The sequence below is a fragment of the Passer domesticus genome, chromosome 6, assembly GCF_036417665.1.
Source record: "Passer domesticus isolate bPasDom1 chromosome 6, bPasDom1.hap1, whole genome shotgun sequence".
Taxonomy (NCBI): domain Eukaryota; kingdom Metazoa; phylum Chordata; class Aves; order Passeriformes; family Passeridae; genus Passer; species Passer domesticus.
Genome location: NC_087479.1, coordinates 207759 through 235608, shown reverse-complemented (window position 1 = coordinate 235608; position 27850 = coordinate 207759). Strand labels below are relative to the sequence as shown.

Below are 27850 nucleotides of genomic sequence, written 5' to 3'. Positions count from 1 at the left end.
GGAAAGTCTCTTTTAGGAGACTGACAATGTCATCCTATGTCATGTTCCAATGCCCAGCCAGCCCTGCTCCAGTCCTGTGCACACACAGAGTTTATGGAAAAAAATTACAGAAAACCGTGCTCCTTTAAAGGGTGACCCACCACCAAACACTTTTTTCCACTGGCCTCAAAACTCCTCACGTGTCTGTGCCAGGGGACACCTGGGGGTGCTCCCTTGCCTGTGCCTGTGCCCGTCCTGGGCACCATACAAGCAAGCACACTCCACTGCGCAGATTCCCAGGGGTTTTTATCCAAATCTGACTCAGAACTGCAGTGCATTTTGCCCCATGAAAACCAAATTTCCAGTTAACATCAAACAGACATATGGAACTTACCCTGACAATTAATTAAAAGGATACAGAAAGGAATCAGCAAGGGGAAAGTAGCTCTGCTCTGTGCATGGAAGCCTGAAATTAGAGCTGCTGAATGAGGGGCATAACATGACAGTAATGTGGGATGAGATTCCAGGCATGGACGTGTCTGTGCAGCTGGAACCTGGAGCACGTGGGTGTCACAAGGGCTGGGGCAGCTGCACAGCTGAGTGCAGGATGCCAGAAGGAAGCAGCAGCCTCTGCTATCCCTGCACCCCCAGACCTGGGCCAGGTGTGCTCTGCCAGCGGCTTTGCAGACCCCAGTGCCACCTGCTTGCTCCAGGAAAGGTCACTTGTCCTGGGGAGTCCTGTTCACTGGGGAGTCACTGAGAGGGGATGGCTCTGTGGATCAACACCCACTGAGCATTTTATTGAAGGGTAGTTTATCTGGGGCTCAGCCTCTTTCAGAATTTAAACCCCATTTGCTCTGCACAGCAAGGAAAGGGAAGAGCAATACCTGCTGTTACTATGATCCACAAGAAACCCAGGCTGTGTGCAGCACCAGAAGCATCACTGCTCAGGCTTCGTGAGGAAAAGAGCAGTGATCCAATCCTGATCAAAGCCTTGGCTTTTCCCCTTGAAGTGCCCACTCAGCATGGCATTCCCTGCACTGGATGAGTCATGGAGCATCTGCCCCAGGGTCTGTGGGGCCACACCAGCACTGGATTTTTCACACGGGCACAAGCCTTGGGTGCCAAGCTTGGGGTCTCCTTGCATTGCCATGGGGTGAATCCTGCCTCTGTGGCATCAGAGGAGGAAGCACAGGAGGGGACCTGATGGGTGAGGTCCTGGCTCAGCTCAGCCTCTTCTCCATGGACTGTTGTGTCCGGGGGGGGTGTTGATGTCTCTGTTGCCACAGACAAGCCATGGGCAAGTCACTGAGCCAGCTGCCCCAGCTGAGGTCCAGCAGGACAGGGGCCAGCAGTGGGAGCAGCCTCCACAAGGAGCAGTGGCACCAGGACAGCCCCATCTGGGCAGCCCCAGTCCTGCTGATGACACACTCACCAGAGCTGTGATCTGCTCTCCTGAAGTTATGTTAAGGCTGGCTGATTCACTGAGAAAGCTCTAATTATATCTGTGAGCCAGATGGAATGCTGACAAGGGAGAAAAGGAAAAAAAATCCCAAAACCCCCTTTGGTCTTGTTAGAGGAGCACGGCAAGGCTGTGTGGATGGAGGGACTGGGGCAGCATGAGAGTCCCAGGCCAGTCCCCAGCTGCCCCCCACCCCAGGCCATCCTGCTAGGGCTGACACTGCCCCAGGGGCCCTGGCACGCTGTGCTCTGTGCTTTGCCTGCCCCATGGCACTCCTGGCACACGGTGCTGGAGCAGCCTGCAGTGCTGTCACCCCACAGCCCGGGCTGTCCTCCTGGCACAGGGAGAGGGCTCTGGGGCAAAGCCCCAGGGCTGTCCCCAGGGGCACACGGGGCTCCCTCTGCCCAAAGCCCGTGCCACTGCCCAGCACCAAGGGGCAAAGCCAGGCAGCTCCCTGGTGGCACAGCTGCCTGACCCAGCTGGTCACCCCAGGCCAGCAGCACCAAGGGATGGGAGCTGGGGCTGCAGCCAGCACAGCTCACTGCCCAGAGACACAGGAATCACCCACATCACTCTGCAGGGCCCAGCCCGACCCCACACAGCTCAGCTGGGCACCTGGAGCCGGGCACCATGGGCTCCCTATATGGGCACAGACCCCGGGCACCATGGGCTCCCTATATGGGCACAGACCCCGGGCACCATGGGGTTCCTATATGGGCACAGACCCCGGGCACCATGGGGTTCCTATATGGGCACAGACCCTGGGCACCATGGGCTCCCTGTGTGGGCACAGACCCTGGGCACCATGGAGTCTCTCTGGATCAACCAACCTGCCAGGCACAACCCCGTGGATCAACCAACATGCCCATGCCGTTGTAGTAAAACATTTATTTGTTCAGGTGATTGAAGCTACCGTGTTTACAGCTCGTGACCTCACCACTGGCGACATGGAACATGACTGGGACTGCAGCTGTTGCCACCAGACTTTCCGTCATCATTTTTAGCTATAAAAAACTTGGACACCAGAAAAAACAGGTATTTCAGAGTTGAGGTGGCAGATGGGAGATGGGAGACCTGTGAGGGGGAAGACAGTTTATCGAGGCGGCCGACCCTGACGGCCCCGCGGCCTCGGCCGCAGCTTCAAGTAAAGGTTTCGGAGGGAGAGTGCGGAGCCAAACGTCAGTCCTCGGAGAGGTGGAACCGGATTGTTTTCTGCCGAGTAACAACATCGGTGGCAGCCTTTTCGGGGAGTGCAGAAGGGCTGGTGTCCTGCGGAGAGGCCCCGGCTTCTGCACAAAGAGACAGAACAGAGACAGTGAGGGGACGAGGAGCAGCATCAGCCCTTCCCATGGGCAAGGCCACGCTGGTGTGGGACCACAGCAGGAGCTGCCGTGGGGCCAGCCTGGGCACAGCACCCACCGACAGTCCCAGAACTGCTGCACTGGGCAGCTGGGCACTGCACCAAGGTTCCAGAACTGTCACAGAGCCAGCCTGGGCAGGAAGCAGCAGCAGACCCTGCCCTTGGCCCTGGCACACACTGTCTTGGTGCTGTGTGCCCTGCAGGGACTGGGGCAGCAAAGCATGGCAGCTAACAGGAGACAGGGCTGGCAGGAGACTGGGCTGGCAGGAGACTGGGCTAACAAGAAACAGGGATAACAGGAGACTGGGCTAACAGGAGACTGGTGTGACTGGGCTAACAAGAAACAGGACTAACAGTACCCAATGTCCCCACCCAGACCACTGCCACAAGTCTTGTCACCATCAGGGAGTGCAGGCACAGCACTACTGTGCACACCTACGGCACTGAAGTGCACAGCCAGCAAACCCAGTGCATGCACCTTTTGCTGGGCTGGTGTCACAGCTGGGGCTGTGGGTGCTGGGCTGGGCACTGCTGCTGCTCCACGCCTGGCAAAGGCGTGTTCCATGGGGTCTGTGCCTCTGTGACAGCCAGAGCACAGCCACTGCCCAGAGCACAGCCACTGCCCAGGGCACAGCCACTGCCCAGGACACAGCCACTGCCCAGAGCACAGCCACTGTGCAGAGTAGAGCCACCGCCCAGGGCACAACCACTGCCCAGGGCACAGCCACTGTGCAGAGCACAGCCACCGCCCAGGGCACAGCCACTGCCCAGAGCACAGCCACTGCCCAGGGCACAGCCACTGCCCGGGACACAGCCACTGCCCAGAGCACAGCCACTGTGCAGAGCAGAGCCACCGCCCAGGGCACAGCCACTGCCCAGAGCACAGCCACTGTGCAGAGCACAGCCACTGCCCAGGGCACAGCCACTGCCCAGGGCACAGCCACTGTGCAGAGCACAGCCACTGCCCAGGGCCCAGCCACTGCCCAGGGCACAGCCACTGCCCAGAGCACAGCCACTGCCCAGAGCACAGCCACTGCCCAGGGCACAGCCACTGCCCGGGACACAGCCACCGCCCAGGGCACAGCCACTGCCCAGGGCACAGCCACTGCCCGGGGCACAGCCACTGCCCAGGACACAGCCACTGTGCAGAGCACAGCCACTGCCCAGGGCACAGCCACTGCCCAGGACACAGCCACTGCCCAGGGCACAGCCACTGTGCAGAGCACAGCCACTGCCCAGGGACAGAGCACAGCCACTGCCCAGAGCACAGCCACTGTGCAGAGCTCAGCCACTGCCCAGGGCACAGCCACTGCCCAGGACACAGCCACTGCCCAGGGCACAGCCACTGCCCGGGGCACAGCCACTGTGCAGAGCACAGCCACTGCCCAGGGCACAGCCACTGTGCAGAGCACAGCCACTGCCCAGAGCACAACCACTGCCCAGAGCACAGCCACTGCCCAGAGCACAACCACTGCCCAGAGCACAGCCACTGCCCAGAGCACAGCCACTGCCCAGAGCCCAGCCACTGCCCAGAGCACAGCCACTGCCCAGAGCACAGCCACTGCCCAGGGCACAGCCACTGCCCAGGGACAGAGCACAGCCACTGCCCAGAGCACAGCCACTGTGCAGAGCTCAGCCACTGCCCAGGGCACAGCCACTGCCCAGGACACAGCCACTGCCCAGGGCACAGCCACTGCCCGGGGCACAGCCACTGTGCAGAGCACAGCCACTGTGCAGAGCACAGCCACTGCCCAGAGCACAGCCACTGCCCAGGGCACAGCCACTGTGCAGAGCACAGCCACTGCCCAGAGCACAACCACTGCCCAGAGCACAGCCACTGCTCGGGGCCCAGCCACTGCCCAGAGCACAGCCACTGTGCAGAGCACAGCCACTGCCCAGGGCACAGCCACTGCCCAGGGACAGGGCACAGCTGCTCCTGCCCAGAGCTGGTTTTCCTGGCACTCCATGCCCACTGCCACACCACACCTGGCACTGAAGGGTGGACAAGCTGCTGCTGAGCAGCTTGGCTGGCACAGCCAGACCCCTCTGCAGTGCCTGATGTCCCCAGGGGCAACTGCACAGTCACAGGGGCTGCAGCACCACAGAACAGTGGCCAAGGATTGGTGCTTGGCCTGCAGGGAGTCCCAGCTGTGCTGAGGGGCCACGGTGGGTGACAGCCATGGTGGGTGACAATCCAGCACGGCGTGGTCTGGCAGCACAGGCTCTGCCCCAGGCCCAGCACCCAACACACAGCTGGGCACACAGGGACTCATTTGCAAAGGGGAAACAGGAGAACCACGTTATTTGTAAGCAGGACCCACAGACTGGTCAGTTTGCTGCTTTCAAACCAGAACTCTGACCAACATTAACATTACAGCCAGGAGAAGGCACCGTGCAACTCCGTGGCTGCTGCCAGTGCAGCTTTTGGGCAGCAGCACCTGGAGCAGGGAGGTGGATGTTCCCGAGTGACCACAGGGCTGACAGGTGTGGCCATGCTGCGAGTGGCACTGCTCAGGTTCCAGTGCCCCGCTGACACTGCTCCCCCTTGGCTGATGGGCAGAGAAGTGATCCTGGTGGCAGCTGTGGGCATTACTCCTGGTTTGAAGCCATTCCCAAGGAAGCAGCGTGCCCCCTCTGAGCTGGGTGCCCACCATGGCTTCGGGCACGGTCTGGCCGTGGCATACAGAGGGCACACACTCTGCCCAGCCCTGTGCACCCACCAGGGTTCTGTGCCACTCCTCCAGTCTGGGATGCTCCCAGAGCAATGCCCAGCAGGGCCCGTGGTCCCTGGCAGGCAGGAGCCCCCGTGCTGCTGGCACCCAGGCTCCAGCAGCAGGGCTGGGAGCAGCTTGAGCCAGGAGCTCTCGGGCGGGCAGCGTGTCCTGGCCGTGCAGGGTGCCCCGAGCTGTGTCCCCTCCCCTGCACAGCACACACGCTGTGCTCTGCAGCTCCCTCTGCATGGCCACACAGCCAGCGGGCACAGGGCAGGGCTGGCACGGGGACACGCTGCAGGAACAGAGCCAGGCTGGCAGCAGAGAGGAGCAGCAGCACGCACCCAGGGCAAGGACACGCCTGGACACGGCAGGAAGGCAGCACAGACACAGACAGAACAACAGCCAGCTCCTGCCCAGCACAGACACACAGACACAGCACAACAGCCAGCTCCTGCCCAGACACACAGACACAGCACAACAGCCAGCTCCTGCCCAGCACAGACACACAGACACACAGACACGGCACAACAGCCAGCTCCTGCCCAGCACAGACACACAGACACACAGCTCCTGCCCAGAACAGACACACAGACACACAGACATGGCACAACAGCTAGCTCCTGCCCAGCACAGACACACAGACAGAACAACACCCAGCTCCTGGCCAGCCAGACACACAGACACAGACAGAACAACAGCCAGCTCCTGCCCAGACACACAGACACAGCACAACAGCCAGCTCCTGCCCAGCACAGACACACAGACACACAGACACGGCACAACAGCCAGCTCCTGCCCAGCACAGACACACAGACACAGAGGCTTCTCACCCTTTGAATCAAGCCTGGATAAAACCAATGTCCCACTGCACAGTTATTCCAGTGGGCACAGATGATTCCATGCCCAGGGCATTCCCAAGGGATGAATGATCCTGTCAGCCAGGGAGAGAAGCTGGCACGAGAGGAACCCCTGGCTGCCCAGATCCCCTTTCCTGCACTATCAGCAGAGAATAAACCAAACACAGGGCCATCTGGTCCCTGTACACTGCTTGACACAGAGGCACCATGGACAGAACATCAGCTGCAGTGCTTAGAAAATTATTCCTTTGAGTGAAAAGTTACAAATATAAAAATAAACTCCCTTAAACCACAAGACACCATTAGTATTTTAGCACTTTCACAAAACACCACACAGATTTAGGTCCAGTTTTAGACAACATATAAAAGCATTGTCATTTGATGTGTTTAAAATGCATGATTAAACCAAACCACTCCACAGCAAACCTCTGACACTCTCCCTGTACCCCAGGGTGGGGGGAAGGTGCCTCTGCCAGCACAGTCCCCCACTGGGGCTCAGACCTTCTCATCAGACGGCCAGACCCTGCACAGACCAGCCCTGTCCCCACAGCTTGTTATGTAACAGCTCCCTTCTGTTCCTGCAGTGCTCATGGGTTCCCAGAGCAATCCAAGGAGGAATTTATTGTATTTTTTTTAACTTTTCCGGCAGGAAGCAGGTTTTCTCATTTTGAGACTTTGTTTCCTATTTGGTCTCTGCATTTCCTGAGGGAAGCAAAAAGCGTTTCTAAAAAAGAAGCAGCCTCTTCCTTTTAGGTCCTTTACACCACCTCGTTGACTTTGTTCTTCTGTGACAGGCAATAAAATCACTCAGAGCAACCCACACTGGCCAACAGCACCAGCCCCTCACTGCAGAGTCCTGGGACACAGATGGGTGCCAGGGACTGTTCCCCACTGTGAGATGTTCCCCCACAACCGCCCTGGGTGGAGCCAGGCTGGCCTCAGGCACCTGCCCAAGTTACTGTGCCCACAAGAACAAGCATACAGGGTATGCAATTTAACTAATCTCTCACTTTTATGGCCACAAAGCCCATCTTGAACCTGTTATTTGGCATCTGAGAATGCACAATGCTCAAATATTCAGAGTTAAGCTGTCTCTAATTGGAATATGATGACCATATGAGTTTAATTAATATTAACTGCAGGCTTCCCTTTACAGTGAGCAGAGCAGCTGCCATTCACACAACAAAATTTGTACCTGCTGTCCCCTGCTGCTGTGGGGTTCTGTGCCTACAGAGTGGCCCAAAATCACTCTATCCCACAGGCACAGCAATTAGGAGCAGCTTAAAGGTGAGACCATCATTTCCAGGCCCTCAGTGCACCCAGGGACTGAAAAGAACTGGACCAAACCATAAAGTTCTGAGGAAATATGGCCCAGGAGTCTAGGACAGCGGGAGATGGCCATCATCACCTGACCAGCCGACGTGCTGAATGGCTGTGACCCTGCCAGCTGCAGCCCTGCCTGCCCAGCTGCAGCCCTGCCTGCCCAGCTTCCCACCTGCCTGCCCACCTGCCTGCCCACTTTCCTGCCCATCTGCCTGCCCACCTTCCTGCCCATCTGCCTGCCCTCCTGCTTGCCCACCTTCCTGCCCACCTGCCCTCCTGCCTGCCCACCTGCCTTCCCATTTTCCTGCCCACCTGCCTTCCCATTTTCCTGCCCACCTGCCTTCCCACCCGCTTGCCCTCCTGCCTGCCCACCTGCCCACCCACCTTCCTGCCTACCTGCCTGCCCTCCTGCCCTCCTGCCTGCCCACCTGGCCGCCTGCTGGCCCCGCTCAGGGCTCTGCTCAGCTGTGCCCAGCACCCCGAGGTGCCAGCCCCGCTCCCTCCCCAGGGCTGCAGGTCAGGGCTCTGCCTGCACGGCGGGATCTGGGTGCTCTGGGACGGGGTCAGGCACCTCTCAGGAGGAGCCACTGTGGGACCACACTGCTCCAGCAGCCCCGGACAGCCAGAGCCAGCACTAGGGAATGGCCCCACAGCCTGGTGCTCCTCGTGCTCCTCCCTGCCCCACGGTGGGAGCTCTGCAGCACCAAGGCCCGGCCCGGCTCCGGCAGGGCAGTCACCGCGAGGCTGGCTGGCGTACCGAGTGAATATTTTATTTTACACAACATAACAACACAGCGTTGTTGCTCCTGTACAGCATCTGCCTAAAAACAAAGGCAACACCATTGTCACGGAAAAGAAATGTACAGTCTGACCGGTTTAAAAAATATCATTTTACTGATTGATCCAGAAGTGGTTATTTGTTAGCTTGGAGGAAATTGCATTTCCTTTATAAAAGGCTTTTTCTGTGAAAACTCTCTCTTTTGTTTTCTGCTACTGCAGAACCAGGAAGCCAGTCCTAGAGCAGGGAAGGCACTGGTGCTGTTTCGTGCTTTTTTTCGCCCCTTAATCTTTTTTTCCTTTTTTTTTTTTTTAATTATCTCTGAATGTTGCCTTCGGTTTTGATATTAAATAAAACCAAACGAAAACTAAATAAACCCCCGTGTGCACTGGGTGGCTTATACAGAACCCCGCATGAACAAGCCATTAATCAGCGAGACAGCAGTGGACATCCAAATCCAATTCCCTGGGAAAGGGAGTTTCACACAATGTTTGGTGGTTTTAGTTAAAATAAAAATTCAAAAAAAAAAAAAAAGAAAAAAGAAAAAAAAAAAGCAGGTCACACAGTGCTTTCCAATATCCACTCAGAACTGGAGAAAGTTGCTTTTCCGCTATCGGCCCCGGCGCAGTCTGCCTGGACTAGCATCCCGTTCATGGACAGGCTCCGTTTGGAGCGCAGGCCGCCGGCGCCGGCGCCGCGGGGCTCCAGCAGCTCGCCGCCCAGCGACCGCCGGCGCTTGGCTCGGGACGCGTCGGCCGGCAGCGTGAGGAACTTACTTGGCTTTGATTGTGCTCTTTTGTACGTGGGGGCCGCCTCGGGGGGGCGGCTGGCTAGCTGCAGGGCCGTGGAGTTATTCCTGTTCGAGTTCTGGGGCTCGGTGCTGCCGCCAGCCTCGCCCTGCGGCTCGCTGCCGGGCTTTGGCCCCGACTTTCGCTTCTGCTTCTGCGACAGGGAAGTGCTGGAAGTCCAGGCGGGAGGCAAAGCGGAGGTAGTGGTGGCTGAGTCCTGGCTGGAACCGGCGTCCGGTGACTGTGTCACACCATCGCTGGCAGCCTTGCAGCACTGGATGCCCTCCTCGTGCCCGAGAGCCTGCTTGGACAGGGACTGCGACAGCACCCCGCTGCAGCCCTGGATCTGAGCCCCGTTCGTTTGCGAGTACACGTTGCTGACTTTGGTGGCCTTCTGCTGCCCGTTGTTGTTACACACCTTGTAGCGGATCATGAGGATGATGATGAACACGAGCACGGACGCCACAATGATCCCACCAATGATGATAATCATGGTCCCACCCAGGAACTGGGACTGCATGAAGTGGCAGCGCACATAATCCTGCTCGGTGGTGAACTGTGTGCAGCCCACAACTCTGGTGGCCGTCAGCGAGGTGATCCCGTCATCGTAGATGGCCAGCACGCACAGGTCGTACATCGTCCCCGCAGCCAGGTTGTTGACCAGAAAGGTTTTGCTCGTGGGAGGTATCATTCTGGGAGAGAAGGAAACCAGTGTGAATGAACCTGGCGGACACACCGGCACCTTCCCACCCCGTGGGGCAGCCCAGGCCATGCTGGGCACCACCACGGCTTGTCTGTCCACTGTCCCCGTGGGGCTGATCTCCATCCCCCAGCAGCTCCTCCCTGTCCTTCCATGTAGCAGCAGTCACTGCCAAGGCCCCTGGCACAGCTCAGCATGGCAGAGCCTCCCATTAGAACCACCACACTAAAAATGCAGAACGAGAGGATCACAGAATGGCCTGGGTTGGAAGCAACAGTTAAAGACCATCTAGGTCACCCTCCTGACATGGGCAGGGACACCTTCCAACAGACAAGGTTGCTCCAGGCCCTCTCCAGATTGGCCTTGGACACTTCCATGGATGGGGCAGCCACAACTTCTCTGAGGAACCTGTGCCAGGGTCTCACTGCCCTCACAGGGAAGAATTTTTTTCAGTTACCTGATCTACATCTACCCTCTTTCACTTTAAAGCTAGCACCCCTTGTGCTAGTAATGGATAAAGAAATTCACAGAAGAAATGACCAAGCAAAGCCAGTGCTGAAGGGTACAACAGCCACATCTGGCAGCACAGAGGCCCCCTGTACTTCCCCAGCATGGGCATCACCAGAAAGTGCTGTGAGGAACATGGTCACAGACATTGTCCTCCCTGTGCTTTCACAAAGCTGAGCACATTAGGAACCATTTAATCCATCTACCTTCGCAACCTTCTCAGACCAGTTCAGAGGATTAGAGGCCCACTTGAATTATCTAAAAATAACACTGTTATAAGTAATTTTCCCATTTGTGAGTAGAAATGGCACGAGTCCTTCCTGAGGCTCCCACCATGAGCTGCCGGGGTTGGGCTCTGCTCAGCTGGCATGGTACAGGAACTCCAGCAGAGGGGCTGCGCAGGCCAGGGCCACACGCCAGCACCAAGCACCCAGCACGGTCCCACATGGGCAGGCTGGGGCTGCCTTACCTGTAAACAAGGGAGTCATCGTAAGTACCATTGTACTGGATTTGAAACATACGTATCCCAGGTATATTCCTCTGAAAATTGAATTTCAGCAGAGCCGTGGAGGACGTCGCTTCCGCGACAACCACCTTCTTATCCTGGCTGACTTTAGTATCCCCGTTGCTACTGCTCGCATTGGAGCCCGACTTGGTGGATGTGGAGATATCCGAGGAGCCTGGGTCAGGCTCGTGGATGTGGTTTGTGCTGTTCAGCAAGTGAGGGAGTTTGATGATGTGCAGGTCCACCGTCTGCGTGGCCTCCCCCGCTGGGTTGGAAGCAATGCAGGTGAAGGAGCCCGTGTCCTTCACCGTGGTGATAAGGATGTCGAGCGTCCCGTTGTCGTACACCGTGGACCTGGTCGCGTTGGAAATCAGTTTGCCCTCGGGTGAAATCCAATGGATTGCTGGCTCGGGGTCGCCCCGGGCCTTGCAGCGCAGGGCTGCCCGCTGCCCCTCCAGCACCCGCAGCTCGTGGGTGTGCCGGGTGATGAGCGGGGGCTCGCACAGGAACTCCTCCTCAGGGATCGACCAGAAGTACCGGCCAGACAGCAGGGTAGGAGAGGCACAGGTCTCCAGGTCATCCTCCCTGGAAAGGCGCCTCAGCCACAAAAGCTCGCAGTTGCAATGCAAAGGGTTCCCACCAAAGCTCAGCGCAAATGTCGAGGGGCTGATAATTCCTGAGGTTGCCAGCACCTGAGCGCGCTGGAAGAGCGGATCAGGCGGCAGCTTCTGCAGTTTGTTGGATGTGACGTCCAGCCTGGTCATCTTGTGGAGGTGGGAGAAGGTCCCCTTAGGAATATGGTCAATCATGTTGTGGTCAAGACTGAGAGTGTGCAAACTGACCATTTTCTCCACGGCATCCCAAGGGATGGTTTCCAGATTGTTGTAAGACAAATCCAATTCCTCGAGAGCTAAAACATCATCGAAAGCTGTGGAAGAAATTAAAGTCAGCTGATTGTTGTTCAGTATCAAGTGGTGGAGATTGGAGAGCCCACTGAACATGTCATTAGTGATCTTAGTCAATCGGTTGCTGTTCAAATGCAGAGCCCGCAAATTGCGCAGGTCGGCAAAAGCGTGAGGTGTGATAAAACTGATTGTATTCCGGGACAGCGTCAGGTCCACCAGGCTGGTCATGTTGGCAAAGTCTTTCCTTTTAATGTTTGTAACAAAGTTGTCTGCCAGGCGCAGCTCCACAGTCCTCCTGTCAATGTTGGGAGGAACAAACAAGAGCCCTTTCTTGGCACAGAGGGTGGCGAGGTTCGGAGACAAGATCTGACAGACACAGCGCTTGGGGCAGATCTGAGCTCGCACCACTACGCCAATGAACAGCAGAAACAAAAGCAGTTTTTCCATTGTAGAACAGATTCAAGAGCCTGCAAGGGAGAGCAAACAACGGTTAGTCTCTGTGAGATAAGATGGACATAATAAAAAAAAGCCAAGACAGACAGTCTGTGGTTAAACCATGGAACATGGAACCAAAGTTCAGGTAGCAGCGAGTCACCCTCCCTGTGTTACCTGGCTCCTCTCCATCCCCCCACCCTGACACAAGAGTGCCTGCCAGGAGTACTGCTGAGAGTCAGGGATGTTTGCAGCTCCATGAATACACACTGCATGCAAATGACAAAGTGATTGGGAAGCCGCCCCTCGGGCCCTCCTGCTAGAGCCCATCCTGCTGCCCAGCACACCTCCACATCCCAGCAGAGCCCACGACCTCCCAGGCTGTTGGCCATAGTGACAAATGTTCAGGTACAGAAAATGAAGAGTGGTTCATGTGTGCTTCACTAGCTAAGCTGAAACTCTCAGTGGCCTTGAAATCACAGCAGCTCAATGGGTTTACAGCCATCTCCACTGAACATTTAAGCTCTTAATGCTATTTTCAGAATAAACTCAGAAGGAGCTAAATTTATGTCATTCAAACCCCAAAAATGCAAATAAAACAAAATGAAACAAAAAAAATTCAAAACAAAACAAAACAAAAACCCAAGAAAAGCCCCCACAACAGAGATCTAAATAAAAATGGATCTTGGGCTAATTTTAGCTGATCACAGCTTTCCGGCTCCCCCTGGAAAGCCCAGCGGTTCAATCAGCTTTATCGCTTACGCTGCCAGGCCCGCTCCTCGTGGCAAGTGGGAGCAGGGCCGCCAGCAGCAGTGCCCACGCAGCTCAGCGAGATCACCCTCAGGGACTGCGCCGAAGGCTTCCCAGCACGGGCAGGGGGAGGGCTGGGGTGCTCCTCCCTGGAACGGGTGGGAGCACGGTCCGTGGAGAAGCACCCACGTGTCTGAGGGAACCTGTGCCAGTGTGAGCAGTGGTGCTCAGAGGGGCTCCACACTGAGACTGAAGCACTCCTCTCCCTTTGGGACCGGCACAATTATACGTGTTCAGATCAGATTACTCAGACCCATTACCACCCCAGAGATGCATTAACGAAGCTCAGCTAAAATACAGTTTCACAGCTAGCCAGAACCAGAACTCTTGAATCGTCATTGATATTTAAAGACATTTAACGTCAGAACAACAATTATTGCTCCTGTCGTCCGATCTATCCGTAAACCAAACCAAATCTGTGGTGCCGTGCAAGCAGAGGCAGCAAAATGATTGGTGAAAATACCAGCCCTAAACCCTGCTTTTCAGCAGAATCAATGTACTTTCTCCTGATACTTCTGGGGACTGCTAAGTATTCAGGACTACTCCAACTTTTGAGTTCCCACTAGAAAAATAAAAGCCTGCTACTGCAGTCCAAAGCACAGCCTGCTGCTGTGGGCAGTGCTGGGAGCTGCTCCCACAACCAGCATAACCAGCGCCATTCCTGCTGCCATGACTTGTGGCAGAAAGCAAAGTGCCATGGCAGTATTCAGATATGTTCTGTGGACTCACTTTCATGACTGCCCTGCAAATCAGGGTGGCCCTGCAGGTGACAAGGACCTGGAGGAGAATGGCAATGCCAAGCAGTGAAGGCAACTGCCTGCTGCAGCCCCCAGACCCCACTGGTGTCACCCACCAGCCACCTCCCAAACCAGCAGCTGCACTTCATGGCCATGTCACCTGTCCTTTCCAGGTGGGACTTTGCTCCTTTAATGTACATCTGGTAAGGACTAGACTGGAGTGGGCTCAGCAGCTCAGGGCACCTGCAGCACAGCCACTGGGGTCCCTGGACAGCCTTGGCTGGGAACACCACGCTCATTTAAATTTGCTGACTTAAGGCTGCCAGTTTAGATTCATGGCTCTGATTAAAGTCATGTGCCTGGATCCAGCCTAGTCCATTGCTACAGCTACCCAGGACTAACACAAGTTTGTGCCCAAATCAGCAAGTTCATGAGTTTGGAAATGCTATTCCAAGATGAAATGACTTAAGCAACAGCTGGAACAACAAGGTCACCACAAAGTTACCTACCAGCAGAGGTGGGTTTTTTGGATGTTAGGAGAGTTTTGGATATTGTCTCAGGTCGAATGCCCAGCGTATGACCAGAGCTGGATGCAACACCATCAGTGAACATCAGGCTCAAGGGGCTGCAGTAAATGGGGCAAGACCTGCCCCCCTGGCAAGGCCAGTCGCCAGCACTGTGCCCCATGACTTGGGTTTAGGGACAGTCCTCTCCTGTGTCTCCCAGTGACCTAGGCAGGGAGCTAAGTGCACCCCACATACATCAGCCACTGACACTGAACTAGGAGGAGGGACTGCGCCCTCAGAGCACGGGGTGCTTAAAGAGAGGTCCTGGTGATCAGAGTGCTGAGCACCCACCAGCCCTGACTGCAATGAAGACCAGTGAGGATTTGGCACCTGGATGCCTCAGCTGATGGAAACAGCAAAGCCACACCTGGATCTACATGAGGAAGCTGGTGCCCCAGGCTGTGCAGGGATGAAGACAGCCCATCCTTCCCAGCCTGGGCATCAACCCTTGCTGCAGGGAAACATTTCACCTCTTTGCTGAAAAAACACAGAGCATTTCCTCCCAGAGTGCTCGGTGCAGCAGCCTTCTGGCTGTGCCCCACCACTGAGACATTCTACACAGCACCACCAACTGCAGGAGCTGGCGGCTTAGGAGGACAGCCATCTCCAAAAACCACACCTGCTGAAAGTCAGCCTGGACATGTGTCCCCTCCTCTCCCAGCATACCTCATCCCCCACACAGATAATTTGCAGAGATAGCAGCGCTGACACGGCTTAGAGTCATTGCAGAAAACACCTTTTTGACTAATGAAAGCAATATGTTATTCTCATTATTTGCTTGAACAACAAAACAGAAAGGAAACTGCATTCATATATAAAACAAATGCCAGCTTCCTGGGAAGGTGGGCACTGCTCATTTACTGCTCGGTGCCTGCAATAGGACAAGGGTAGTCAGCTCTTCATGTGACATTTGTGATTCACAAAAAAAGCCTCTCACATATACTGCTCTTTACATCCATTCTGTTGCTACGTTTGATCACTTTGAGTTATTCATCTGTCTATAAAACCTAAGTTCGAGTTGCTGTGGGCTGCATGGCTTATGGTCACACAGAGTGGGAACTCCAAAGAGCCAGGAACCTGTGAGCCCCAGCACACTGGGGGGCTGGGAGCCCCCCACTGTTCCCCCCTCGGTTGGAGGGGACGGACGGGAGTCCCCAGACCACTGCTCCTGTCTCTGAGCAGAGGAAGACTTTTCCTGCCCCCATTTTTCAGGTATGGAGCAGGTCTGACAGTGGTTGGGCAGGGCCAGGGCTCATGGAGGCAGGGACCCCTCCAGCACTGTCACCCCTGCCCACCTTCCCCTGGCCACTCTCAGGTGGGATGTCCCCACACAGTGGGTGACACTTCCATGGTCCTTCCCCTGCCAGCTGTTTCCCACAGGTCTTCTGGCCTTCACACCACCTCCAGCCCAGCTCTGGAACACACACCTCCATTCCAGCCCAGCTCTGGAACACAGAACTCCATTCCAGCTCTGGAAAACATACCTCCATTCCAGCCCATCTCTGGAACACAGAACTCCATTCCAGCTCTGGAAAACATACCTCCATTCCAGCCCATCTCTGGAACACACACCTCCATTCCAGCTCTGGAACACACACCTCCATTCCAGCCCAGCTCTGGAACACAGAACTCCATTCCAGCTCTGGAAAACATACCTCCATTCCAGCCCATCTCTGGAACACAGAACTCCATTCCAGCTCTGGAAAACATACCTCCATTCCAGCCCATCTCTGGAACACACACCTCCATTCCAGCCCAGCCCATCTGTGGAACACAGACCTCTGCTGCAGCCCAGCCCAGCTCCCTCCCCATGGAGCATGCCCTCTCACAGCCAGACACGCTCTGGCCCCAGCCCTGGCAGCTGCAGAACAGCCATCCCTGCACATGGATGTTGTGGAGGAGCCCTGGGCTGGCATGGGACCCAGCCCACACACGAGCAGGGTGTAGGGACAGTCGGGGCACTCCCCAGCTCCAGCACCACACGTGGCTCTGTGAGACCCACTAGAGGGTTTCCCCACTTCCAGAGGAGCCACCTGCTCCTGGGTGACAGCCCCAACAGCCCCTGGTGCACCCTGGGGCACACCCAGACCCTCTGGCCAGCACCTCCTCAGGGCAGACTCCCACCCCAACCCTGTGACAGGTGCTGGGAATGGCCAGAGTAAGCCCAGCCCGGTGGGCACAGCTGTTCTGAGTCCCTGCCAGCACTGCCAGGGCCAGCAGCAGGCACAGCCTGGCACCCAGTTAGCTGCAGCCCCTGGGAATAACTACCCACCTGTTGTAGCAGCAGACAGAGGTCAGGGAAAGGGCTAATGAATTTGAAATTCCTGCCTGGAATGGATCCAAGGAACCCAGGACTGAAAAGCCACGTAATGTGATGGCTCCTTGTGCCCAACACACTGCATGCTGGGGGTTTGCCTCCTCCTTTTTGGGATATGAAGTGCAGCATCTGCCAGTGTGCCCAGTGCTCCAAAGGGTCATTTACATATTGTGGATCACACAACACGTGGGAGCAGAAGAATCCATAAGACAGCCATTAATTAGCAAACAACTTCCACTACATCCAGTTCCTGTTTGGATGGCCAGCCTGGCAGGGATGCCCAGCGTGCACACGGAGCTGCTGGAGCCAGCTGCCAGCTCAGGGCCTGCCTCAGACATCATCTGTCACTGCTGAGGCCGTGACAGAGCTACTGGCTGCCCTTCCCACCCATCCAGGATTGCTGTGAAGGAATCCACCCAGGATTCTCAGAGTCTTTGCAAATTCAGCTTCGTGATGGAGGAAAAAATAGTCTGGAAGCTGATGATGTTCATCTTCTGGGGATGGAGGAAGGGAAATCACAGAACCAGCCACCACAGGCACCCCGTAGCCAGAATTTGGTGTGCAAAAGGAGATTCTGGGATCTGCGGCGTTCCAGCTGCTGGGACCAGTGAATTGGAGAACAAGGAGATTCTGTTTCACAAAGGTCAGTGGTTTGTAAACAGGTCAGAGGGTTTTGATGAATTAGAAACAAAGTACCTGAGAAAAAAAACATTTGAATCAAAGTACCTGACCCAGAGGTTTGCTCTGGGGGCTGTGCTAGCCCCCCAGTGCTGAGCTGGCCAGGATCACCATCCAGGAGCACCAGCCAGGACCACAACACAACCACGTTTGGCACTTGCTGTAGGACTGGACAGGTGAATCCACATGGGGAGCCATGAGACTGGGAAATCTGTACCCTGGTCCCAGTTAAAGGGCTTCAAACAGCCATGAACCCCTCAGAGCTCTGGGAATCTCAGAAGCAGGAGCAAGGGGCCCAAAGTGAAGGCCAGGGGCAGTGCTGCCACCTGATATAGGGATAATGCCTCTCTTGACATAACATATGTTCCTTCCTCAAAAGCTCAATTTCTGGATTTTTGCTTGGTTTCCCCTGTCTTCTACACAATAAACAGCTTCAGCACTTGCCCTTGCAATACACAGCTTAAAAACATGTCTATAAAGTTCAGAAATCGAGGAGGAAAAAGAGAATATCCTTTTTTAAAAAGCACTTTATTTTAGAATTGCTCCACATTGTCTGCAGCAGACAGCACTAACAATGCCAAGTGCTCGGAAAGGTAAAAACCCCACGGGGTTCCTGCAGCAGTGCACATGTCACAGCTGGAGTGCTTCCAGCAGAAGCAGGGACATGGGCACACTGTAGGCATCGTCCCTTCCCTGCTGCTGACACAGCACCCCTGTCCTGCATGTCCACAGGGATGCTGGAGCCTCCCCAGGAGGCACGGGCAGGGGCAGGATGCTGCACTCAGGGAGTGAGTGCCCAACACGGCCCTGGGCCTGCCCTGGCCTCCAGCACTGCTTGCTGCTGGCTGCTGGCAGCTGCCCTGGGACAGAGACCCGGGGCCAGCACAGCCAGGGCAGCACAGCCATGGCATTCCCAGGGATTTCACTCCTCTCCCTTCTCATTCTGCTTCCTGCCATGCCCCACAGGTGTGCCAGTGAGCGGCTCTGAGCACACAGCACTCCCAGCACTGCTGTCTGACAGTGGCAGACAAGGGGCCCTTGGGGTGCACCCTTCCAGCATGCTCCCAATGTGCCTCCTGCCCCTGCCAGTGTGCCTCCTGCCCCTGCCAGTGTGCCTCCTGCCCCTGCCAGTGTGCCTCCTGCCCCTGCCAGTGTGCCTTCTGCCCCTGCCAGTGTGCCTTCTGCCCCTGCCAGTGTGCCTCCTACCCCTGCCAGTGTGCCTCCTGCCCCTGCCAGTGTGCCTTCTGCCCCTGCTAGTGTGCCTCCTACCCCTGACAGTGTGCCTTCTGCCCCTCAGCACTCCTCCTGCCCCTTCCATCACTCCTCCTGCCCCTCAGCACTCCTCCTGCCCCTCAGCACTCCTCCTGCCCCTTCCATCACTCCTCCTGCCCCTCAGCACTCCTCCTGCCCCTTCCATCACTCCTCCTGCCCCTCAGCACTCCTCCTGCCCCTCAGCACTCCTCCTGCCCCTTCCATCACTCCTCCTGCCCCTCAGCACTCCTCCTGCCCCTCAGCACTCCTCCTGCCCCTTCCAGCACTCCTCCTGCCCCTCAGCCCTCCTGCTCACCCGCTGCAGGCACAGCCCCGGGCCCACAGCCGCCCGTGAGGGCTCCTGCCCACACCCAAGGCCGAGGGAGCAGAGCACAGGCGCTCCCACAGCGCGGGGCTGCACTGCAGGCAGCTCACCAAGGCTGTGGCAGCACAGACGAGAGCCCAGAGTGATCCACGGGATGAGTCAAGCAGCAGAGCACGACTGCAGCTCGGTGAGGTATTAATAGCTGTGCCGTGAGGAGACACCGGAGGATGCCACGGCCCGGGCTGGGGGCACCTCCTGCTGCTGCTCCGTGGATGGGGAGAGGGCCTGAGCCAAGCACTGGGCCAAACACTGAACCAAACACTGAGCCAAGCACAACACACAGCAGCACCTGAGAAACCTCCTGTGATAAAGGACGCATGGAGAGATCACCTCCCATTCCTGAGGGACAGCTCAGCACTCCCATCTCGCCCACTGTCACGCCCAGCGAGCTGATGGAGCTGTGAAACCACCTGGAGCTTTGCAGGCACAGCCAGGAGCCCAGCTGGGCTCTTTCCATGGCATCCCCTGCTCCTTGGGGCAGAAGGTCTCAGCAGTGCATCTCCTAGCCCAGCAGCAGCGAGCACCAGCCTCCCAAGGCACCTCTGCCCCCTGTACAAGCACCACATACCGCTGGCACCGTCTGTCACCACTCAGGACTGTCCTTGTGCCCTGATGGCCACCAGCACCCAGGGCCACTGGTCCATGTGCCAGCCAGCCAGGCTCTGTGGACACCACAGGTACAGACAGACAGACAGGCTGCTCCACTTCCCTGGCCCCCTCTATAAAATGTGCATCAGGAATTCCATCCTCTTCCTTTCTTCCAGCCCCCAGGAATCATGCCTGCAGTGGTATGGAACACAGGGAAAGCAGCACAGCCCCACTGCCTGCACCCAAGAGCTCCCAACCTGGCTGCAGCCCCCTCCCAAACCCCAGCCTAGGGCTGCCAGTGCCAGAGACAGCTTCCAACCTCATCCCCTGAGCCCACCAGCCCTGCACCCCACAGCCCCTGTGCAGTGCAGGAGTCAGGGCCAGAGCTCTGCACAGGGGGATGTCACCGAAAAGCATCTTAGGTGCAGTGGTACACACACTCTGTGTTTTAAGGTCAGAACACCAGGACATTTAAGGACCCTCCAACCCACCCAAGCCATTCCATGACTCTATACAAAGCTTTCCAGCTCCTGAGGAGTTTCTGTACCAAATATTACACAGATATGCCAAGCACTGACACCAACATCAGCATCAGCCATGCAGCTTCCATGAATAATTGTTTAAACAAGGCAGCTTTTAACTTACCCAAACATTTGTATTGAATTGGGGTATTGTGGCATTTTAAAAACTGTTTTTGCGACATCAAAACACAACACAAAGGAAGGGAGGAGAAGAGATTTTCTCTGCCACTCCTCTACCCCTCTGTTCCACAGCCATACATTCCCAGGTGCTATGGGAAGGTGAGGTAGCCATGGTGGCCCTGCACGCCCCAACCCAAACCCTCCAGCCACAGGTCTCGCTCAGAGGGACATGTGGAGAGCACTCGTGTGGGTAAAGAGGCACCTCAGGATCAGCACCACCCCGGTGCAGTCCCTGGCACTCTGCAGGCTGCCCCAGCAGAGGCTCCCAGGGCACGGGGTGGCAGGGCACCAGCCATGTCCTGCCACGAGCAGAAGGTGCACCAAGCTCAGGGTGCACACCCCAACTGCTGCTAACTGCTGCAGGACACCAGCAGTGCCAGCTGTGCCAGTCACAGCAGCCCATCAACCACTCCTGTCCTGGCACAGGCTGCTCTCCCTGCACAGTGTCCTGCACACTGTCCCTTCACACTGTCACCTGCACACTGTCCTGCACACTGTCCCTGCAGCCCCTCCTGCCCAAGCACCCCAACAGCAGCACTCCACGTGCTGGCAAGCCTTACAACAAGGAAATCTGGGATTCTCATCTTATTGTGAAATACCCACTGGTGCCTGGCGAGTGCCATCTGCCAGGGCTGCCCATGGAAGGCACCACCAGGAGGGTGGGAAGGACAGCAGGTGCTCCAGGGTCCACACAGCCAAGCCATTCCCCGGCTGTGACCCTCCATCCTCACGGAGCAGTGACCAGTGCTCGAGGCCTCAGCACCGCGAGGCTGAGTGGTGCTGAGCTTCACCCACCCCCAGCTCTCCAGCCTGTTCCAGTCCCTGGGATGCCATCCCTTCCCTCCAGGTGCTGACCACACCACACAGCTCTGTGCAGCTGCCAGAGGTGCTGAGGTGACCAAGGGGGGCACAGGAGAGGGACTCCAGAAATGGTGAGCAGACAGGCCCCAGGACACACAGGTGGACACACAACCTCCCACACACCCCAAACTCCCTGGGACTCTCCATCCCTGACTCCACCCTACAGCAGCACAGGATACCCAGCACTGGCCACTTCTAACTTGCTGCTGTGATAAATATGTAATAATGGAAAAATGAGGTAATTGATGCCACATCCCCAGAAATGTTCAAGGCGAGATTGGGAAGGACTTGGAGCAACCTGGTCTAGTGGAAAGTGTCCTTGCCCATGCCAGAGGCATGGAACAAGATGGACTTTAAGGGCTCCTTGCCAACCAAACCATTCTGGGATTCCATGAGTCTACGAATAAAATTATTCTTAAGGTTTCCTTTGCCAACAAATGCCACCATTTTAAAGCACAAACACTCTCATTCCCCAATGGGCACTGGGCAAGGGATGAGGGTGAACGGGGAGCCAGGTACTGGCCAGGGCACTGTGGCCAAACCCAGCATGCCCACCAAACACACACACTTTAACTGGGGGGAATCAGAAGCAGAGGAACCAGCACTGTGAAGGGTGACACTGTCAGCATGACACACCAGAGAAAACGGGGGATTAACCATAAGCAGATTTCCAAGCCTGAACAGTCTGCAGGTTTTATCAAGCACTGTAAAAATAACTTATTTCTTCCATGGCTTTGCTTCTGCACAGCCCACCAAATTAAATGAAAAGTAAACTAACAGCGATTTACTCCAGATGGACATTTATTATCTGCGTAACAATATCTTGCAATCGTCACAGCATTAACTGAGGCCAATTCTTTTCTTAGTCGCTGTACTCTTACATAAACATATAGTAAATTAAACAATCTAAAACCAGGCATTTATTAGGGTTGTCTCTACACTTGCCTGAACATCACTTGAGGACGTGAGTCATAAAACAAGCTGGATTTTGAGTTCTAAAGTTTAATTTAATGTCAAGGAGTACTGGGTACAAACCGCAGATTGCTCTCATGGAAGAACACCTATTTAGTATTTAGGTCTGGCTTGTTAACTGGTAAATCAAACAGATGTGGCCAAATTAGCTACTGAGATGATCTAAGATGTGCCATGTCTACAGCAGCCCTGACACTTCAAAGGCAAACCCAGGGAATCTCAAGGAGATAAAACATTTCCATCACAATAACGGGTGACACGCGCCGGCAGGATACATGTAATAAAGGAAGGACAACAAGAGATGAAATGGAAATTTGTTTTGCAGAAGCCAAGAATAGAACATGATTTATATGCACTTATTTTAATTTATTTCAGGCTGAATGCAATTTATCTAAAGTCATCAAAAATTAATAGGCCATACAGAAAGTAGTAGTAATAAATCCAAACTTGGGGCACACAGCAAGCACATCTCTTTTCAATTGCTATTAGCACTTCACTATCTAATTAATCCAGCGCGTTATCTCGTCTGGAAAGCCAGGCAATCCAGCCTGGCAGGACAGGCACTGACTGTGTGGCCCAGGCATGCTGTGAAACATTAAAAGGCCAAAGCTGAGACCAGCCCAGAGAAGGAGCCCAGCTGAACCCACTGCCCTGGGACCGGGCACCCTAAAGCTGCTGCTGCAGCCCCCAGTGTCCAGCAGGGCAGTGCCACAGCCAGAGCACCATGTGCCCAGCAGGGAGCTCCCCAAGGGTGAGCAGAGCACTGTGTGCCCAGCAGGGAGCTCCCCAAGGGTGAGCAGAGCATCATGTGCCCAGCAGGGAGCTCCCCAAGGTGAGCAGAGCACTGTGTGCCCAGCAGGGAGCTCCCCAAGGTGAGCAGAGCACTGTGTGCCCAGCAGGGAGCTCCCCAAGGTGACCAGAGAACTGTGTGCCCAGCAGGGAGCTCCCCAAGGTGAGCAGAGCACTGTGTGCCCAGCAGGGAGCTCCCCAAGGTGAGCAGAGCACTGTGTGCCCAGCAGGGAGCTCCCCAAGGGTGAGCAGAGCATCATGTGCCCAGCAGGGAGCTCCCCAAGGTGAGCAGAGCACTGTGTGCCCAGCAGGGAGCTCCCCAAGGTGAGCAGAGCACTGTGTGCCCAGCAGGGAGCTCCCCAAGGTGAGCAGAGCACTGTGTGCCCAGCAGGGAGCTCCCCAAGGGTGAGCAGAGCATCATGTGCCCAGCAGGGAGCTCCCCAAGGTGAGCAGAGCACTGTGTGCCCAGCAGGGAGCTCCCCAAGGTGAGCAGAGCACTGTGTGCCCAGCAGGGAGCTCCCCAAGGTGACCAGAGCACTGTGTGCCCAGCAGGGAGCTCCCCAAGGTGAGCAGAGCACTGTGTGCCCAGCAGGGAGCTCCCCAAGGGTGACCAGAGCACTGTGTGCCCAGCAGGGAGCTCCCCAAGGGTGACCAGAGCACTGTGTGCCCAGCAGGGAGCTCCCCAAGGGTGAGCAGAGCACTGTGTGCCCAGCAGGGAGCACCCCAAGGTGAGCAGAGCACTGTGTGCCCAGCAGGGAGCTCCCCAAGGGTGAGCAGAGCACTGTGTGCCCAGCAGGGAGCTCCCCAAGGTGACCAGATCATCATGTGCCCAGCAGGGAGCTCCCCAAGGGTGACCAGAGCACTGTGTGCCCAGCAGGGAGCTCCCCAAAGAGTGACCAGAGCACCGTGTGCCCAGCAGGGAGCTCCCCAAGGGGTGACATGAGGTGACACTGCCCCAGGAGGTGAGCCCCTGCCAGAGGCTCTCACCCAACCCGGAGTACATTCCAAGCACTTCCACCACCACCCACAGCTTGTGTCCAGCACCAAGAGCACCAGGAGCAGGGCAAGGGCAGGGCCAGGGCAGTGCCATCCCTGGCCCAGCCTGTTCCCAGGGGCTGGCAATGCAGACAGGGCAGGAGGAGCCCTGCCCCAGCACCCTGCTCTGTGGGGACACTGGAGGGGAGGCAGGAGCAGTAGCTGCCTCCTCTCGGCTGGAGGCTGTGACAGAAACAGGGGTCAGACCCCAGCAAAGAGCCAGCACGGAGCAGAACCCCCTCCCTCTCCCTGCACGTTCTGCATGTCTGTGCTGAAGGGGCTCAGACCCCAGCACAGGCAGGCACAGGGCTCTGGGCAGTCCCCCCAGCTGCCACAGCAACTCAGGGCAGAATCTGACCACAGAGCCAGCCTGGAACATCTGCTCAGCACATGCACGGAGCTCAGTGACCACAGAGCTGCAGCAGGAACCCGACAGACCTCAGTCCCTATTTAGATCCAAAGGAAATCAATGGGCATACCAAAGGAATATTTTCCTTTACCAAGAATGACAGTTTAAGTGAAATACTGGGACTCATATTTTTCAAAACTTCAGATACATCTGTCAGGGTTGGGCAATTTCGCCTAAAAGGGAAACTTTCAATGTGCCATAAGGGAGAAACTATTTTTGCAATCTTCCCTTTGGCTCAAAATCTGCTGCTGGGATTTTTCAGGAGGCAGCACTCCACACACTTGAAAAATCTGACGGCTCTAAAATACATATTTATGGTTTCCTGATATAGGGAATAAGAACAGAAGAAAGTAATGATAAGCTGCAGGAAATGTTACAGAGCCTGGCAGCAGGACAGACAGCAAACTGGGATCAGCAGCGGAGTCGGGGGAGGACAGGAGTAAAGGGAGGTGGCAGTGGAGCCCAGACACTGCCCCAGGGATGCTGGCCAAGGACAGACAGGCTCAGGCACAGGGCTGCTCAGCTGCACACACATGGATGTGCCCAGACACCGGGATGCTCCAGCACAGGGATGCAGGGATGTTTGGGCACAAGACGCTCAGTTGCAGGGGTGCTCAGGGTTTGTGGGGATCCCCAGCACAGCCCCGTGCAGCAGCCCTGGCCCCCAGGCTGCCATGACCCAGAGCCCAGCCCTGTGCAGCAGCCTGGCTCAGGTGGGGCCCAGCTGCCTCAGGTGAGGCACACCACAACTCACTGCATCTCCACTGGGCTCCACGCTCAGGGAGCTGGCCCTCTCAGAAAGAGGGAAAAGCACATTTGGGAGCACAAGGTAACACACACCTCTGCTGCACAATCAGGAGATGACAGTCTGTGCCCTGGGCTCCCCTCAGCTCCCTCCAGAACTGCGGCCTGACTGCTGAGAGGCAGCAGAGCCATCACACCAAAGGGCTTAAGGATCTGCTCTGGAGAGGCCTCCATGCACAGGGAAACAGGTAAGGAAAGCTGTTGGGCAGGATGGAGACAGGAGAACCTCAGGAGCCTGTGAAATGCACAGCCTGGCCCTGGAAGGAGGGTTGGTGAGTCAAGATCAGCAGCATCCATCTGGCCATGATCAGGGACAGGGACTGGTCATTTGCTGGGTCAGCACCCATCACTGCACCATCACAGGGGCACATCCCACAGCTGTGCAGCTGGCACCTCCCAGGCTGGGGGCACCAGAGGCTGGTGCAGGTGGCAGAGGCTGTGGGTTGTGGGACTGCCACGGAACCAGTGTCCAGGAGCAGCATCTGTCACACAGCCTCTGACGGCATCAGCCATCAAACGTGCCAGGACAGGGGGAGAGAGAGGCTGAGCATGGCCCTGCTGTCCCAGCAACACATCCAACAGCAGCAGAAGGACAGGAGATCTCACTGCTTTGTTGCCCAGGTCTGCAGGAAGAGCCTGTGGTGGCAACGATGAGGGAGGGGAGTGGGAGGAGAGCAGAGCCAGTGGGAGAGGGATCCAGCCCAGGAGGAGCAGATGGCACAATTCCCCTTGGACCAAATCATATTTAATTTTTCTATCAATTTTCATTAGCCTTTTCCCATGCCTCTGGTTCATCTTCAGCATTTCAGGATTTGTTAAAAATAAACCATTACTGTCTCAGGGAGCTCCTCGGCCAATTATTTTAATACTCCTGGGTACCAGTTATCCAGCTCTGCCACTGTTAAACTGCCTTACTTAAACTGACACTTTTTAACCTTTTTCTTAGCTCCTGTAGCAGTAGAAAACAGCTGCCACGAGTTTGCATTTCGCTACTCCTTTGCAAATGGCAAACAGAAATAATCACAGAAAACTTCTATATCACCCCAGTGCATGTCCCACTTTGCCTTGTGAGGTCCAGCCCTGTAACAGGCTTATGTGTGTATCTCAGGTGTAGTCCCCCTCCTGCACCTGGCACCTGACCCAAGGATACTGAACGTGTTAATTAGAAAACTTCCACCAATCTCAGAAGACAGATATTTTGGCACAAAAAAGACCCTCAGTGTGCAGATGCATTTTTGTGCAGTGGAGCAAAGAATTAAACCCCTTGGGCATAGGAAGAATTTCTTCATGGAAAGGGAGTGCCCATCCCTGGAGGTGTCCCAGGAATTCCTGAGGTGGCACTCAGAGCTCTGGGCTGGGGACAGGGTGGGACTCGAGGCTCTTGGCAAGCTCCTGCAGCCCTGATGGCTGTGTAATTCAGTGCTCTGGCAGGAGCGTGGGCTGTGAGGGGGTGGTGAAAGGGCAGCTGCAGCAGAAACTCGGCCCCTGCAGCCCCCCTGCCCCCTCAGCCCAGTGCTGCTGGCTCCCAGCAGGTGCTTCCGACCCACAGCTTTAAACAAGGTGCCACCAGGACACTAATGAGCAAGTGCCTCATTATTTCATCTGTTAATTAGCCACTTCTCCACCCCCTGTCACCTCACATTACTAAGCCCTGCTGTCAGGGCCACTGGGGTAATGCTGGCCCTGGTGTCTGCCGTTGTTAGGATGGAAGCTGTGGCCAGAGAGCACAGCTCAGAGATGAGCTACTGACATTAATGAACCACAGCTCCCGGACTTGCAGACCATGGATTAGTGGAGGACAGCATCACTGACACCAGAAGTTGAAGCACGACTGTTTGTGACCTCACCTACATCAGAATGACAGTTCTGAAAAGTCTGTGAACATGCTGACCAGAGGTGGTGTGAACTGCTCAGGCCAGGGCTGACAGAATAGCACTGTGTCCTTTCCTCTGCTTCCAAAAGATGCATCAAACACCTTGTGGGACAGAAAAAGTAATAGTAGCAAATAAAACAGGTTTCCCTTCAGCTGGACAAGATCACAACCACTTTACACTGATTTCTGGAGAAAGAAAAGACAGCCACTTCCAGAACTTCTAGCCTAGAGAAATTATTCTGAAAGGTAATTTTCCTCCTCTACATCTCAGTGCATGAAGCAGATACCATCAGATCTGCCACATGCAATCCCATCAGTTTGCAGGATTTATCTCCTTTGTCTGTGCCAGAAAATTTAATGGGTCTCTTGGTCCTAATGTTCTTCACTCAGCAAAGAGTCTGAGCGTTTCAGATAAGAGACATACTTAAGGCTTTGGCAAAGAAATTTAGAGTTTAATTGCTGCTTCAAAATTTGATCAATCGTGCTGCTATGGCAAGATTCCCACAGAACTCAAGAAACGGATGCCAACAGATGGCCACCCACTCCCCAGCTCCAGCTGTACAGCTGGGGCTGATCCTGCCCCGGGGCTGCAGCAATGCCTCACAAGGGCTGCACACCTGCAGCCACTCTGTTCACACCCCAGTACAGCTGTGGACAGCTGTGCAGGAGCTGCACAGCAGCTGCTGAGGACCACGCCAGTCTCTGCCCATTGCACCACATGCCTGCAGCCCTGCTGTAAGAGTCTGCATCTTGCATCCAACCAT

The 27850-nt window shown here is 55.9% G+C and overlaps 1 protein-coding gene across 4 annotated transcripts in view; it reads right to left on the bottom strand.

The window, feature by feature from the left end:
• Positions 1-2309: 2309 nt before the first annotated feature.
• The window catches only part of LRFN5 (leucine rich repeat and fibronectin type III domain containing 5), a 43152-nt gene continuing 17611 nt past the window's right edge, over positions 2310-27850 (bottom strand). For 3 of the 4 annotated variants that reach the window (XM_064422744.1, XM_064422745.1, XM_064422746.1), the window contains exons 2-3: positions 10938-12345; positions 8445-9953 (exon numbers count right to left, since the gene is read on the bottom strand). In XM_064422744.1, coding sequence (XP_064278814.1) covers positions 9032-9953; positions 10938-12325 — 2310 coding nt within the window. In that variant the 5' untranslated portion in view covers positions 12326-12345 and the 3' untranslated portion in view covers positions 8445-9031. Of the gene's footprint in view, positions 2731-8444; positions 9954-10937; positions 12346-27850 lie in introns of those variants that run through there. The other variant, XM_064422748.1, reaches the window with a different exon arrangement.